The sequence below is a fragment of the Camelus bactrianus genome, chromosome 3 (assembly GCF_048773025.1).
Source record: "Camelus bactrianus isolate YW-2024 breed Bactrian camel chromosome 3, ASM4877302v1, whole genome shotgun sequence".
Classification (NCBI taxonomy): Eukaryota; Metazoa; Chordata; class Mammalia; order Artiodactyla; family Camelidae; genus Camelus; species Camelus bactrianus.
Window position 1 is genome coordinate 79,191,234 of NC_133541.1, and position 13,054 is coordinate 79,204,287.

Here is a 13,054-nt window from a genome sequence, read left to right on the forward strand (position 1 = left end):
AGTGAGGCGTCATGGTCCCCTGCATCCGTTTTCCCAGTAGCATTCCCCAGGGGAAAGACTTTCTCTTCATATGTTACATGAGTTGTTTCCCTGAAAGATCAGCCTTGTTCTCCGTTAAGACACTGTTGCAGCGTCATTTTTCCCTATCTCCAATTATGTTCCCAGAGCAGCATGTTAGACATACAATGAGCAGCTTTCATGGGCTTAGTTTCTCTATAGTGACTGTTCTGCACACATCGTGGCAAAGTCCGAGCTGTCAGAAATGTGTGACCTCAAAAGACTTCTTAGATCATCGCCTCCATCTTTCGTTAGTAAATAATGGTGTTTTCGTTCATTTGGATTGTTGCTACTTGGAAGAATATAGTTTGTGGTTTCTTAGCAAAATAATTCCAAGGTGGGAGGCTTTTCAGAGGTCAGTGTTTTCCCCCAAGTTTTTGCGTACATCCCCTTTTGTTTAGTTGCAGGATGCTTCCCGTACAGATTCTCTTTTTGAAATGACAAATTCTTTGCCTTTGCACACACTTTCGCTTACCGTGCTTCCTTTAGTCAGCCTCACAGCTATGGCAGGAGAGTCAGCTTAATCTATATGTACAGGATGTGCTTATGGTAAGTCTGACATAAGAACAGTAATCTTCCATGAAATTCAGATCCTGAGCCTTTTTAGAATGTACAGAAGGAATTCAGTCTCCTTCGAGACTGCGTTCTTACTGATAGGATGGATACCTGAAGGGCTGCCAAATTTTCCCACTCAAGCTCTGGATGAGAAAGAGCTTAGTAGGTGAATGCAATTAATTTGCCCCCCAGGATTTCATTATTCTTTGACTTTTGCCTCCTCTCGCAATTCCCCTTTCATCTCCCTATTGCATTTCTCAGTCTCCCTTTTCTCTTTTTCTTTCTGATTTATTAAACACACACAAACTCTCTGCTGTTGTAATAAATATCTATCATATTTACATTTTCTCATCTCAAAAGTAAGCTTTTACATTGGAAATTCGATCTTCCCACTGTTTTTTAACCTTTAAAAGAATAATGTATCACTCATATATAAAACCTACCTATTATCTGCTAATGCTGTGTTATGTGCCTTTGTCAAATTGCTATTTTTTAGGCTTATATTTTATTAATTCCTGTATGATTTGGTATGCTAGAGTATTAAGTTTATTTTCTTTTTTTGAAATAACCCTGTCATTTTCTCTCTTTTCTTTCTTGGCTGTTAGAAAGAACTCTGCTATGACCATATTTCCAGATAGTTACATAGAGGATTCCTCAAAAAGCTGGGGTTAAAAATGGATTAGGAGTTAAGTAGCACTTTTTTGAAGCAGAGACTCCTGGGGAAATAGGAGGTGACACACTTCCCCTCCTCCTCTGGTGATGGAAGGCTTCTGATGAATCCCTTCCTCGTGTCTCCCGTGTGTTTCTAAAACAATTTATTGGAGTTGAATAACAACTCAGTTATATTTACATTCTTAGGGCAGAAAGATGATACCCAGTCAGGAAATAGCATTTGAAAGTCATTCTGGTTTGGTAGGATGAAGCCAAGGTATGGCGGAAGCTGGGGGCAGGGAAGGTCATTTTGGGTAGCCCGACCCTGCCCAGAGCTGACCAGCCTGCACAGATGCAGACCCAGGTCCAGAGCCAGCGGTCTCTGCCCACTGCTGAAAAGAGGAGCCAGCCTCACGAGCCCGGGTACTCCAGCTGTCCTCGCCTCAGCTTTCTTTTCTTGGCTTGATGGTTGCCCTTTCTTCGTATTCTGCAGGTGGACTTTTTAGAAAGTTTCTTAACAGTTGATGACCTGGCTTCTGGTTGACTTATAGCAGTAAAACTAGAAAGAACGAAAGGGAAAAGAGACCCCAAAGTACTGTGGGAAACTTTTTTTTTTTTTCAAGGGCAGCCGCTTTATATTCTTTCTGGAATGAGTCCCAGGTATAAACAAAAGCACACGCATTAAACATTTGTTAAATAATTTGACTAAGGAAATAAGTAGGTGAGTTAACTTCCTTTTATTTTCTAGTTAATTTTCCAAACTTTTTTTTTTTAACTAAAGCTTTAAGAAAGCAAAGAATGAAAACAGCCCTGATACCCAAAGAAGCAAATCTCATGCACCGTGGGAAGAAAATGGCCCCCAGAGGTAAAGAGAATCATTGTTTTTATGAAAAGGAACAGTATTAAAGGGGTCAGCAATGGGAGCTCGTTAAATAATGGACTCCAACTGCTTTGTGGCTGGTGAGGACTAACTGTGGACAAGGCAGTCAGATTCCTAAATCGGCGTGACAGAGAACTTCTGTAGAAATCAACAGGATGTGTCCTAATGTGAAACTTTCTCCCGGGCAGACAGAAGGGAAAACTTGTGTATATGAAGAAACTGCTTGAAAGGTCATTAGGATGGCTTAGGATAAAAGAATATGTTTCTGAAAATGCTTAATGACATATTAGTGATAATTGTTCTTGTAAAAATGTCAAAATATAGTTGAAAACTATAGCTGATGAATAATGATTCTAGAATACCTTTATTCCTGGAAACATAGGTATGTTTAGTTTCTTTTGTTCACAGCTACTATGACAGTAACAGACCCACATGGTGACTTATTGGCTGTGCAGTTATAGTGGTTCCAGGTATGACCACCCAGCGGTCAGATTCTAGCTCTACCACTTGGTCACTGAATTAAACATTCTATCTTTCTATTTTCTTTTCTGTTAAATGGGCCTAATAATCGTACTTCAGTGATTAGGACTGATAGGAAGCTAAGCTGAGGTAATGAATATAAAACCCTCAACTCAGTCAGCACCTGCATATGGTAGGTTTGTCCTACATTCAAATTGTTGTTATTATTGTCATCATTTGTGTGTGTTCATTTCTTACTTTTGAAAGCCAGTGAGACAAACCCATTCCTGCAAAATAGTGACTTTTATGATTTGTTTTATCAGATCTTACCTCTCTTTTCTTTCAGTAAGTCTTGTTAGCCAAGAGAACCGTAAGCCCCGATCCAGTATCCCCTGAAAGTACCTAACGTGCAGTTACAACACTTCCCTAGATCGGGTGAGGGTGATAGCTCCTCCAGGCCCTCTACAGGCGTCCTTGACCATTCCTCTTCCTTTCCAGCGGACTCTACAACTCTCCCAACGATCGCACGAAGTCCCCGAAGTTCCCCTACACACGCCGCCGAAATCCCTCCTGTGGGAGTGACAATGACTCTCTACAGCCCACAAGGAGGAGGTAAGCTGGACAGCCCTCAGCTTTTAATTTTCACCAGAAGCTCTGGACCCCAGTCACTTTTTTATCACACATTATTCTCATAACATCATGACCCTTGGTCACCCCACAATAACAGAGAGCTTAGGTTTTGTTTTTCTGAGGTAAAATAAGCCAGGGATCCTGAACCATTTCTCTTAAATAGCCAGAGTTTCAGAGAATAATTTTGTAAAATATTGATGGAGGTGAGGGTATACCTCAGTGGTAGACTGCGTGCTTAGCATGCACAAGGTCCTGGGTTCAATCCCTAGTACTTACTTTAAAAAATAAATAAATAAACCTTAATTACCTCCCTCCCAAAAAGGAATTTAATTAAAAGAAAAAAATTTTTTTAAATTGATGGGAACTTGCTCTCTTTATTGTGATTAAGACTAAATTTTAAAATGTATATGATATATTTCAAGAATATATTTTATATACTGTGTGTAATATGTAGTGTATATAATATGGTGTAATATGTAGTGTATATAGAGTGTATAATAATATATATTAATGATATGCATTAGTATATTAAAATTTTAAATGCTTTAACTTGAAAACACAAAATTATATTTAGAGACCTCTTAGCTGAGGCTGAGTGCTTTGCTCTCAAGACTGATATTGTTGCTTAAACTTAAGTAAAAACCCTTTCAAAGAACAGAGAAAATTGAATCCTGTTACATTTTACCCAGCAGGTCACATTGTTTGTGTGATTATATTTGTGTGTATGTACTTAATATAAGAAAAAAGTCCATTATCTAGAAGTTTGGGACTCTCTGCAGAGCGAGTTGGGCAATATGAGAAATTCAGAGAGTAAGACCTAGAAATGACTTACCAGTGAAATTCATCTCATTTCTACATGGTGGGAGACTGTGTTGTACTTTGGGTGCCTGCGTAAATGGTATTTTATCAATGACTTATAATTCCCAGGCTGTGTTCTCAGATAACCATTAAGATTCTTTTTGTGTGCACTGTGGATTTAGAAAGCAGAAGCCCTTCTTTTTCCTCTGCCTTGTTCACTTACTGGTCCATCCCTGTCTGATTCCTTCTACTTCTGCCAGTTTCCCAGAGTCTCAATCCCCGACTTTCTCAAACCAGGTCCAGCTTCACTGATACCCTTTGATGGTTAAGGAGGGAAAGGTCATCACCTTCACCTAGTAGGACTGAGAAGGGGGAGGGAGATCAAGACCAACAGTCATTAGATAGAATAATGGAAAAATAGTTGGCACTTAACCATGTTCCAAGTATTGAGCAAATTACTTGCTAGGTATTCTCTCACTTAGTCCTTATGATGACAACATGGAAGTTGGCATATGTGTCATTCCATCACTAGGCCTTTCCAGCAGAGAGGGATTCATGCAGGGATTGGTGCACAAGTGTGAGCAGGACTGAAGGAGCAACAGGCAGAGAGGGGCGCAGGTCTGCCATCTGGACGCTGTGCTGCCCATGGGGTAAGAGGAGAGAAGAGGGTGTTACCCAGAAACCTGAGGCTGCTTCCACCTTTGAGCTGGCCCCCGTGAGCCTGTGCTTGCTGCTGTCACTGCCAAGGGCACCACCACTGTATAAAGGACTCTTGCTGCCACTGCCAGAGATGCCACCAGCACAGCTAACGCTGTGGAACCCCCACTTTTAAGGAGTGCAATGGTAGGTGTCACAGGTAATGCCAGAAGCAAAATTGCTTCCCCTTTTCTCCTGCCTTCAAATCCTACCTAAGCTCCTAAGAGGCAAGGAGTCCAGGAAAATGTCATTTTCAGGCTTCTAGTCTTGGTAGTAGAGGGGAGATTATAGATAGGTCTGGATGGGGCTGGGGCCGATGGAAAATACCTAGCCCAGCATTATTACCTCACTTTTTCAGATGAGAAAACTGAGGCTTGGGGAGAAAATGGTAACTGTTCCTTATGACACATCTGGAACTTAGAGTCAGGTCTGTCCATCTGAAAAAGGCAGGGATAATGAGCCATCGTTTGAATAAGGCAGGGAAAGATTTTCTGCCCTCCTTCCCTACCAACCATCGGGTCCACTTGGACAAGACTTAAAACCAAGGCAACATCACTGGGAAACACTTTAAAGTGCATTTGTGTGTATGTGTGTGTCAAGGGCATGTGGGTAGTGGGAATCGCTAAATATATTGAGATTTTTGGCACTGTATGATTATTGTTAAATAGATAGGTTTTTAAAGTTTTTCATCCTGAATTATTAGTGTACTTTGTCAGCTTTCCCTAAATAAAATAATTGCACACATTGAGCAGATGGTCATTTTGATTTTAGTATGTTTGAAAATGAATTTATCAACTTTTTACATGATCAAAATTTACATTTTTTCCTCCAAACTAATTGTTGAAATAGTTTGGAGCACACATATTCCCAAATCCAGATTTAATGACTTGTATATTACAGTACATTTTCTGCTGGTTTCCTGTGTAATCTAGAGAAGTAACTGTGATGAGTGATACAGGATCCTTTCATTAGCATCATCCAGGGGAAAGACTATTTTGATTCTACAGGGAAGGAAAGCTTTTTGTCTGAGCACCAGGGCCTTCCATCTGGCTCTGTGTGGTACTTGCAAGGTCTCTGATTGGGCGTGTGTGTTTTGAGGAGACTAGACATTGCAGCGTGTTGGCATAAAGAACCACAGCTCATTCTTTGTTTCTTTCCACTCTGAATGTCCTGCAATTGTCCCTGTCCTTCTCAGTCTTGTTCTGTCTTCACACATATTTACCTTGCCCCTGGGCACAAATCCCTGGGTAGCTGGATCAACTCTGACATTTAAAACCGAGATTTGTCATCAGCGTGGAAGACTCTCAAGGGCTTACATTTATTCATAAAGAAATTCTATTTTGCAGTGAATGGCCAAGATAATGCAAAACATCAAAATTTCATACTTTGCCAGTTGTTTGTCATTAGATGGATAAATCTATTAAATTCTGGCCAAGTCTAGAACATTGGTCCTTAACCTTTTTGGGTGATGAAACTCTCTGAGAATCTGATGAAATGTTGGATTCATTCCCTAGAGGGGAAAAGCACATAATTAAATACACATATGAATTTTCATATAATTTTTCAAGGTTCATGGAGCCCCTAAAGCCTGCTTGTTTAAACATTTCTGGAAGAAGAAAGCTAGCCTACTTACTGATGGTACAATTTATTTTCACCTCTGTCCATTTTCACACTTGAAAATGTTTATTGGGTGCCTACTTTATGGCAGGCACTGTGTTAAACAGCACTAGAGAACGTCCCTGACCTTTGGGAGCTTACATTCTGGGGAAGAAATACACGAATCACACAAATGCATGTGCAGTTGTAACTTTCCTATATCCTTGGGGGGTAGGGGGAGCGGAGTTAATATGGCGCTTATAGGGATTTATAAGAACTTGTTATTGAAACCTAACATGCCTTCAGAAAAGGCCACACATCGTAAATATAAGTGTGATAAATTTTTACAAATCAAACACCTGTGTAACCAGCACTACTAAGGGAAGTGTTGCTGAGTCCTTGAGTCAAGGAGGTTAGGAAATGTTCCTTGAGGTTGGATGCCTGAACTGGGCTCTGAGATACAGAGCAGGCAGAGAGAGGAAAAATCATTCCAGGTTGAAGGGCTAGCGTGTGCAGGGGCCTTCCAATGGAAGGGAGCCAGGAGCGTTTGTGGCAAGGGTGAAAGGTCAGTGTTGCTCAAGCACTGAGTGAACGGAAATGTGTTAGAAATGAGCTTGAGAGAAAGATGGGGCCAGACCTCAAAGGACACCTGGGCCTTGTTGAGGATTTTGGTTGTTGTAATGGGGTGATAACACAACTGCATTTATGTTGTGTGAAGATGATCCTTATTGTCCTGTGGAGAAAAGGCAGAAGAGGGTAGTAGAGGAAATAAGAGCAGGCATCAGGCTATCATATGAGTCCTGGTGAAAGAGAGTGGGAGCTTGGGCCAAGGTTGTGATGTGGAGATAGAAGGAAGTGGATGGTTTTGAGACCCTTTAGGAGGTAGAAGCAATGGGACTGGAAGGATCAAAATGAGGGGTAAAGGAGTGACAGATGTCAAGAATGAAATCCAGGCTTGTGCAGTTTTAGGGATTGAGGTGTGATGTATCAAAGTAAAACTCACCTGGACGTAACAGGCTCAAGAACGGTAACTCTGAGTTTGGTTGTTGATATGTTGAATTTGTGATACCCTTGAGATGTCCATGTGTGGGATTTACATGGATTGTTTGATATAAGTCAGGTGCTGGATTAGCCATCTGGACTGAAATGTAAATTTCTTAAAGATGTTAGTTGAAATATGAAATAGATATGAGGCTGTCTGGAGAAGATAGTATAGGTAGAATGCTAAGAAGCCAGTGACAGAGCTGTGAGAAACTAGCATTTATTTGCCTTCATTGAAGAGGATTACTTTGTAAAACAGAGAAATTGTGTCCATGTGAAAAATCAAGAGAGTGAATAATCTGCTTACCAAGTAGCTCCCTTTTCTCTTCATTCTCAGAATGCTGGAAACCAGGCTTATGTCTCCCAGGCATGAGATTAGGGAATCTCACTGTAAGATATGGACAGATACAAGAGAAAAGACCTACAGATACCAACTTTCAAAGGATCCTCCAATGAAATGCTTGAAATTACCCACATTACTTTGTTCCAGATTGCAGTGAAGCCATCAGTTAACATGCACCACACCATCCGGGGGTTCCCAGACTTTTTAGTGCCTCATGCTTAAATGAAGAGAGCTGTAATCACTTGGCGTTTGAGGATAGCTTGTCTTTGGAAAGACAGGGACTGAAGCCAACAATTAGAGAGTATGTGGGGGGAACTCACAGGAGATAGAGACAATACAAGAAACTGAAAAATTTCTAAAATTTATAATTATTATCTTTAGAAAAATGAAAACTTTGATAGTGAAAGGGAAGAGTGAATAAGAATTCTTAGATTTTAAATGGATAGGGTAGAATTTTAAATAATCAATAGACAATTTGGAAGATAAAGCTAAGGAACTCTTCCCCAAAGTAGAAGCAAAACAAAACAAATATATGGAAATAAGATTTGAAAATGATCAAACGTGGTTATCAAATATCTGACTGATGAAATTTCCAAGGGAAAAAAAATTCAAAAATTGCAGGAGAGGAAATTATTAAGGAAATAGTACAAGAAAATACCCCAGAATGGAATTATTTAACTTTATGGAGAGAACCCACTGAGCATTTGGCATAATAGATTGAAAAATCTAATTCTTCATTTAATGTCAAAACGTTACAGATTTAAAGAGAATTTTTAAAACTTGGAGTCAGGGAGGAAACTGAAAGAGAAAAAAAAGTCCATGCACAAATGGTCACAAATTAGAATCATGGCATTTGGCTGCTTAACAGCAAAAGTAGGGGAAGAAAATAATGAGGCATTGCCTTCAAATGCTGAAGGAAGATTATTTTCAGTTTAGGAGTCTATATCCAGATAAACTGTAATTATATGTGTAGAATAAAGACATTTTCAGAAATTCAGCTCTCAAAAAAAAAAATTATACTTGCCGTGCACATTTTCTCTGTCAACAACTGGAAGATAAGTTCCACCAAAAACCAAGACAAGAGGCCATGAGACCTGGAAATACGGGATCCATCATACAGAGAAGCAAAAGGAATTCCTTGGCTCACGGTGAAGGGAGTTCATCAAAGTGATATTCATACAGAAGTATTAGACAGCAGACTGTCCAGATGTGAGCAGAAGGGCAGAGGGCTCCAGGAGGGATGTAGATGGAACTTGCAGATCACTTGAGTATTCATCCATCTCAGGAGGGGTTTTGCAGCTCTCTCGGAGTTTGGATGAAGTAGTGACAAGCACCAGGCTAACTAAGCATCTGATAGATAATAGAAAACTAGGCAGTTACCATCTCTAAGAAAAATTAAATCTATATAAGAATGGAATTGTGTCCCTGAAACACTATTTAGATCATCTATGAATGATAATTATATAATTGTGTCTATATTGAGTAGTTATTCAAAGATGTGGTGTAAAGACAGGGACGTACCAATGTTATTTGATGTGATTATGTTGGAAAATGGAAGAACGCAAGTAGTGATGGTGACATTAAAGAGCCTGTATGTCCTGACCAGAGTGCAAAGGCACATATAACAGAGGGTAAGGAAATGGAGACAAAGGGTATAGACACCTCTCTCAAAAAGTGTGGCTCTGAGGAAGACAGGAGAGACTGGGAAAAATCGTGGGGAATCTGGAGTCAAAGTAGGTGTGTTTGAATAGGAGAGACCCGAGAATGTGAAAAGCTGGTAAAAGAATTTGCCCTAAGGACAAGTTGAATATATGTAAGAGATAAGAGGGTCATTAATGACAGTCATTGAATAGATAAGAGGTGATGGGACCCACACAACACAGGTGAAGGGGCTGACCTTAGTTGAAGGACAATTCCATAAATAAGAGAGGGACATGTTGGTAAGTTTTATTTTTGGTAACAGGAAAATGAATAAGTTCCCATCTGGTGGCTGCTTTTCCCTTTGGAAGGAGAACACAAAGTCATCTGCTGAAGTAGTACTACAGAGGGTCAGAGGGTTGCAAGGTAAAAAGAGTTTGAAACTGCTTTACAGAAACTGAGAGTCCTTAGATCAGAGAAAGGTGGTGGGGCTGCTGGCTTGTGTTGTCAGTCCACTTGAGGTCATGAACGTGGATTTGCAGTGTAGCTAATACGCTCTTCTGTGTGACTCCATCGAACACTGCTCAGCCACCTTTTGAGGGCCTGCCCTCAAAACTGGGTTTGTTTGCCCAATTTGTAGCAAGTCAAATGCTGAGATGCCAGCGTTTGTAGCAGAGAAACAGTTTGTTCCCAAGAAAGCCAAGCAAGGTGATGGGAGAACACATCTTAAATCTGCCTCCCCAAAGACAGGGCTGAGGGATATTTATGGGATAAAGAGGCAGGGTGGTCCCAGGCATGGGGAAAGGTGATTGGAGGTAAGAAAAGTGAGGTAATTGATGTTCTGTGCAAGCATAGTTGTGCTTCATGGCTTTTTATAGGATGTGTGTTCAGGAAATGGCAGAGTTAGCATGTTCCGAGGGTGGAGTTTGGGGCCCTCCGATGTCAAAATGTTGTCCATAGGACACTCACACAGGCCTGTTTGAATGGTCATTGGTCTCACCTGGTCTGCACTGCGCAAGAACTAACAAGTTCCTGAAAAACAACTTACACCACCATTACTGCAGTGACCCATGTGTCAGAGGTGTTAGGTATAAGGAAGCTAGTAGGCATTTAGTTTAAAATCAACTAGAAGCAAGCAAGGCGGGTTGGATTTGTCAGGCCTAATCAGGTTAGTTCTCGGTTTCAATTGCAGATCTAGGAACGACAGCTGAACTCCATCACTGGATGAATGGAACGTAACAGATGTGCTGCGCATTGATATTTATGGACTGTTCGTAGCCCCTGCGAGATTGCTGGCTTCTTGAGGCCAGTTTGTGTTATGTTTCTGGGACCTGTTGTAGGGCTGGGCACCTGTGTGTGACTGAAATGTTTGGTGAATGGATGACTACATAATAGATATGAATTAACTGAAGTGAAACTCATTTTGGTGTGCTTCCTTCAGCCAGTTGATAATTTTCTATTCTCCTTAATGTTTTCATTTATTTGTTTTTTTATAGGAAAGCCCATAACAGTGGTGAAGACTCAGATCTAAAGCAAAGGAGGAGGTAACCACAAAATGGAGGGAGGGTCCAGGGAGACAGAGGAAGTTTTAGCAGATTAGCACTTGGGAAATGTTTTTTTAATTAGTGGCTGCTTTTAGAGTATTACAATTTTTCTAACATTTTATATAATTTCTAAATAACAATTTTGGCTTCAACTGGTTCACTGTCTTCCTTTCTTTAAAATCCTTAGGATTTCTTTTTTTTCCTTTGTGTCTCAGAGGAGCAGTCTCTGTTATCTGCTGCTACATTAAAACTTCCCAGAACTTGTATCTCGTATAATTCTGTTGATTGATCAGGTACTTCTTTAGCTGGTCTGGCTAGTCTCTGGCAGAATGGCTGGTGGCCTGGGACCTCTCTCTCTATCTCCGTGGTCTCTGCACCGGCTAACCTAGGTAGCTGTGAGGAAAGAGAAGCTACCAGTCCAGTTAAGAGATAGTCCTGGAACTGGCGGAGTATCCCTTCCACCTCTTTCTGTTGGTAAAATCAGTCACCGGACCAGCACAAATTCAAGGGGAGGGGAAATAAACTCTGCATCTCCCCGTGGAGGTGTAGGGGTTTGACGGCTTTGTGTCCATGTTTAGTCCAGCCCAGGGGGCTTGTAGATTTTCCATATCAGAGTTCTGTTGGAAATGCCTGATGCCCTGGTCCTTTCTGGGTGCGTGGTGACATTGGCTTTAATCTGCTTTCATGTTTCTATGGACATTCAGCTGCCTGGCTGAGCTGAGGAGCGCTGACTGGGAGAGAGCTAAGGCAGCTACTTAGCTTTGGATTAGTAATTTTACTGCAAAATGAGTTCCAAAGAACCAACATGAACCTTTCAGAAATTTTTCATTTGTCATAAACGTGGGTTTTTCCTTTTGCCCTTGTTTTGTTTCCAGGTCGCGCTCGCGCTGTAACACAAGCAGCGGTAGTGAATCGGAAAATTCCAATAGAGAACACCGGAAAAAGAGGAACAGGTAATGTTGGAATATCGCAGTTAAAGTGGAGCTCTGAAATCGGAGCTGCCACTGGTTGTAGAAGATGTATGTCCTGTTAACTTTTATGCTTGATTTTTCTCATCTGTGTTTAAGAAGGAATCTGGCACGATTTTAAAGCACTATTTTAGGAGACCTCAGCTCTTTGAACTGAATTTGTTATCTTCATAGTAAGATGATTAAACAATTTGATTGTGAGGTCCCTTCTTCTTAATTAAAAACAATGATGATCTGTGCTTAGGTACAATGTGTAGTGAATTTGTGAGGGTGGTAAGAAATTTTACCATTTGTAGAGGAATTTCTTAGTGAAGTATCTTTTAACATGACATCCCTACACTTTGCCCAAGCCCAAAACGAGACACTCACAGTAGCAAGTTTCAGCCTTATGTATAGATACATGCAAATACGCATTTATACTCATCAGGCACACAGTTAGATGGGTAAATGCAGTTAGTTCATATTTTTAAGGCTTGTTCTTAAGAGCTTGTTAATAACATCGTTTGACAAGTAATCAGTATTAGGGATGGATTAATACATTAATCAGTTCTTCCTAGTTCTGGAATATTTATTTGAAAACAAGTAATCACGTGGTGAAGGAGCACCGGCTTGGGGAGGAGAGGGATTTTGTTACTGGGTAGGCCAACTTCTAACCCAGTGGTTCTCATTGGGGGACAATTTTTTCTTCTCTCTGTTCTCTGAGGACATTTGGCAATGTTTGGGGGTACTTTTGGCTGTCACGATTGGTTGGGGGATTGCTGCTGGCAAGGGATGCTGTTAAACATATTGCAGTGCACAGGACAGCACCCCCCAACAAAGAAATATCTGGCCTAGAAAACGTCAGTACTGGACTGTTGGGAAACCCTTTTTCATCTGATGTGGAATCTGGCGTGGCTGCTTTCTTTTTCTGGGTCTTTTTCTCCTCTGTAAAATGAGGAAGTTGGATGAGATAATCTCCTTCTTTAATGCTCACAGCCCTTGTGCTTGGCACACATTGAATCGGCCTCCCTCCCCAACTATAAAGTGTGTAATAACAGCCCAGACAGCATTGTAAGAGTGGACCATTTTCTTAGGAAATCTTTCTGCCTGCAGCCTTCTTAGGGGCTGGAATCGCACTAGATAGAAGTGAGATCTCAGCGCATTATGACAGCTTTCTCAAGGAAATGATTTCAGTTTCTTCATCTATAAAAACCCAAGT

At 40.8% G+C, this 13,054-nt stretch overlaps 1 protein-coding gene across 2 annotated transcripts in view; it reads left to right on the forward strand.

Moving 5' to 3' along the window:
- The window catches only part of EPB41L4A (erythrocyte membrane protein band 4.1 like 4A), a 218,612-nt gene that overhangs the window by 175,960 nt on the left and 29,598 nt on the right, over positions 1-13,054 (forward strand). For both annotated transcript variants that reach the window (XM_010971499.3, XM_010971500.3), the window contains exons 15-18: positions 2,045-2,128; positions 3,101-3,214; positions 10,841-10,888; positions 11,764-11,841. In XM_010971499.3, coding sequence (XP_010969801.1) covers positions 2,045-2,128; positions 3,101-3,214; positions 10,841-10,888; positions 11,764-11,841 — 324 coding nt within the window. The remainder of the gene's footprint in view (positions 1-2,044; positions 2,129-3,100; positions 3,215-10,840; positions 10,889-11,763; positions 11,842-13,054) is intronic.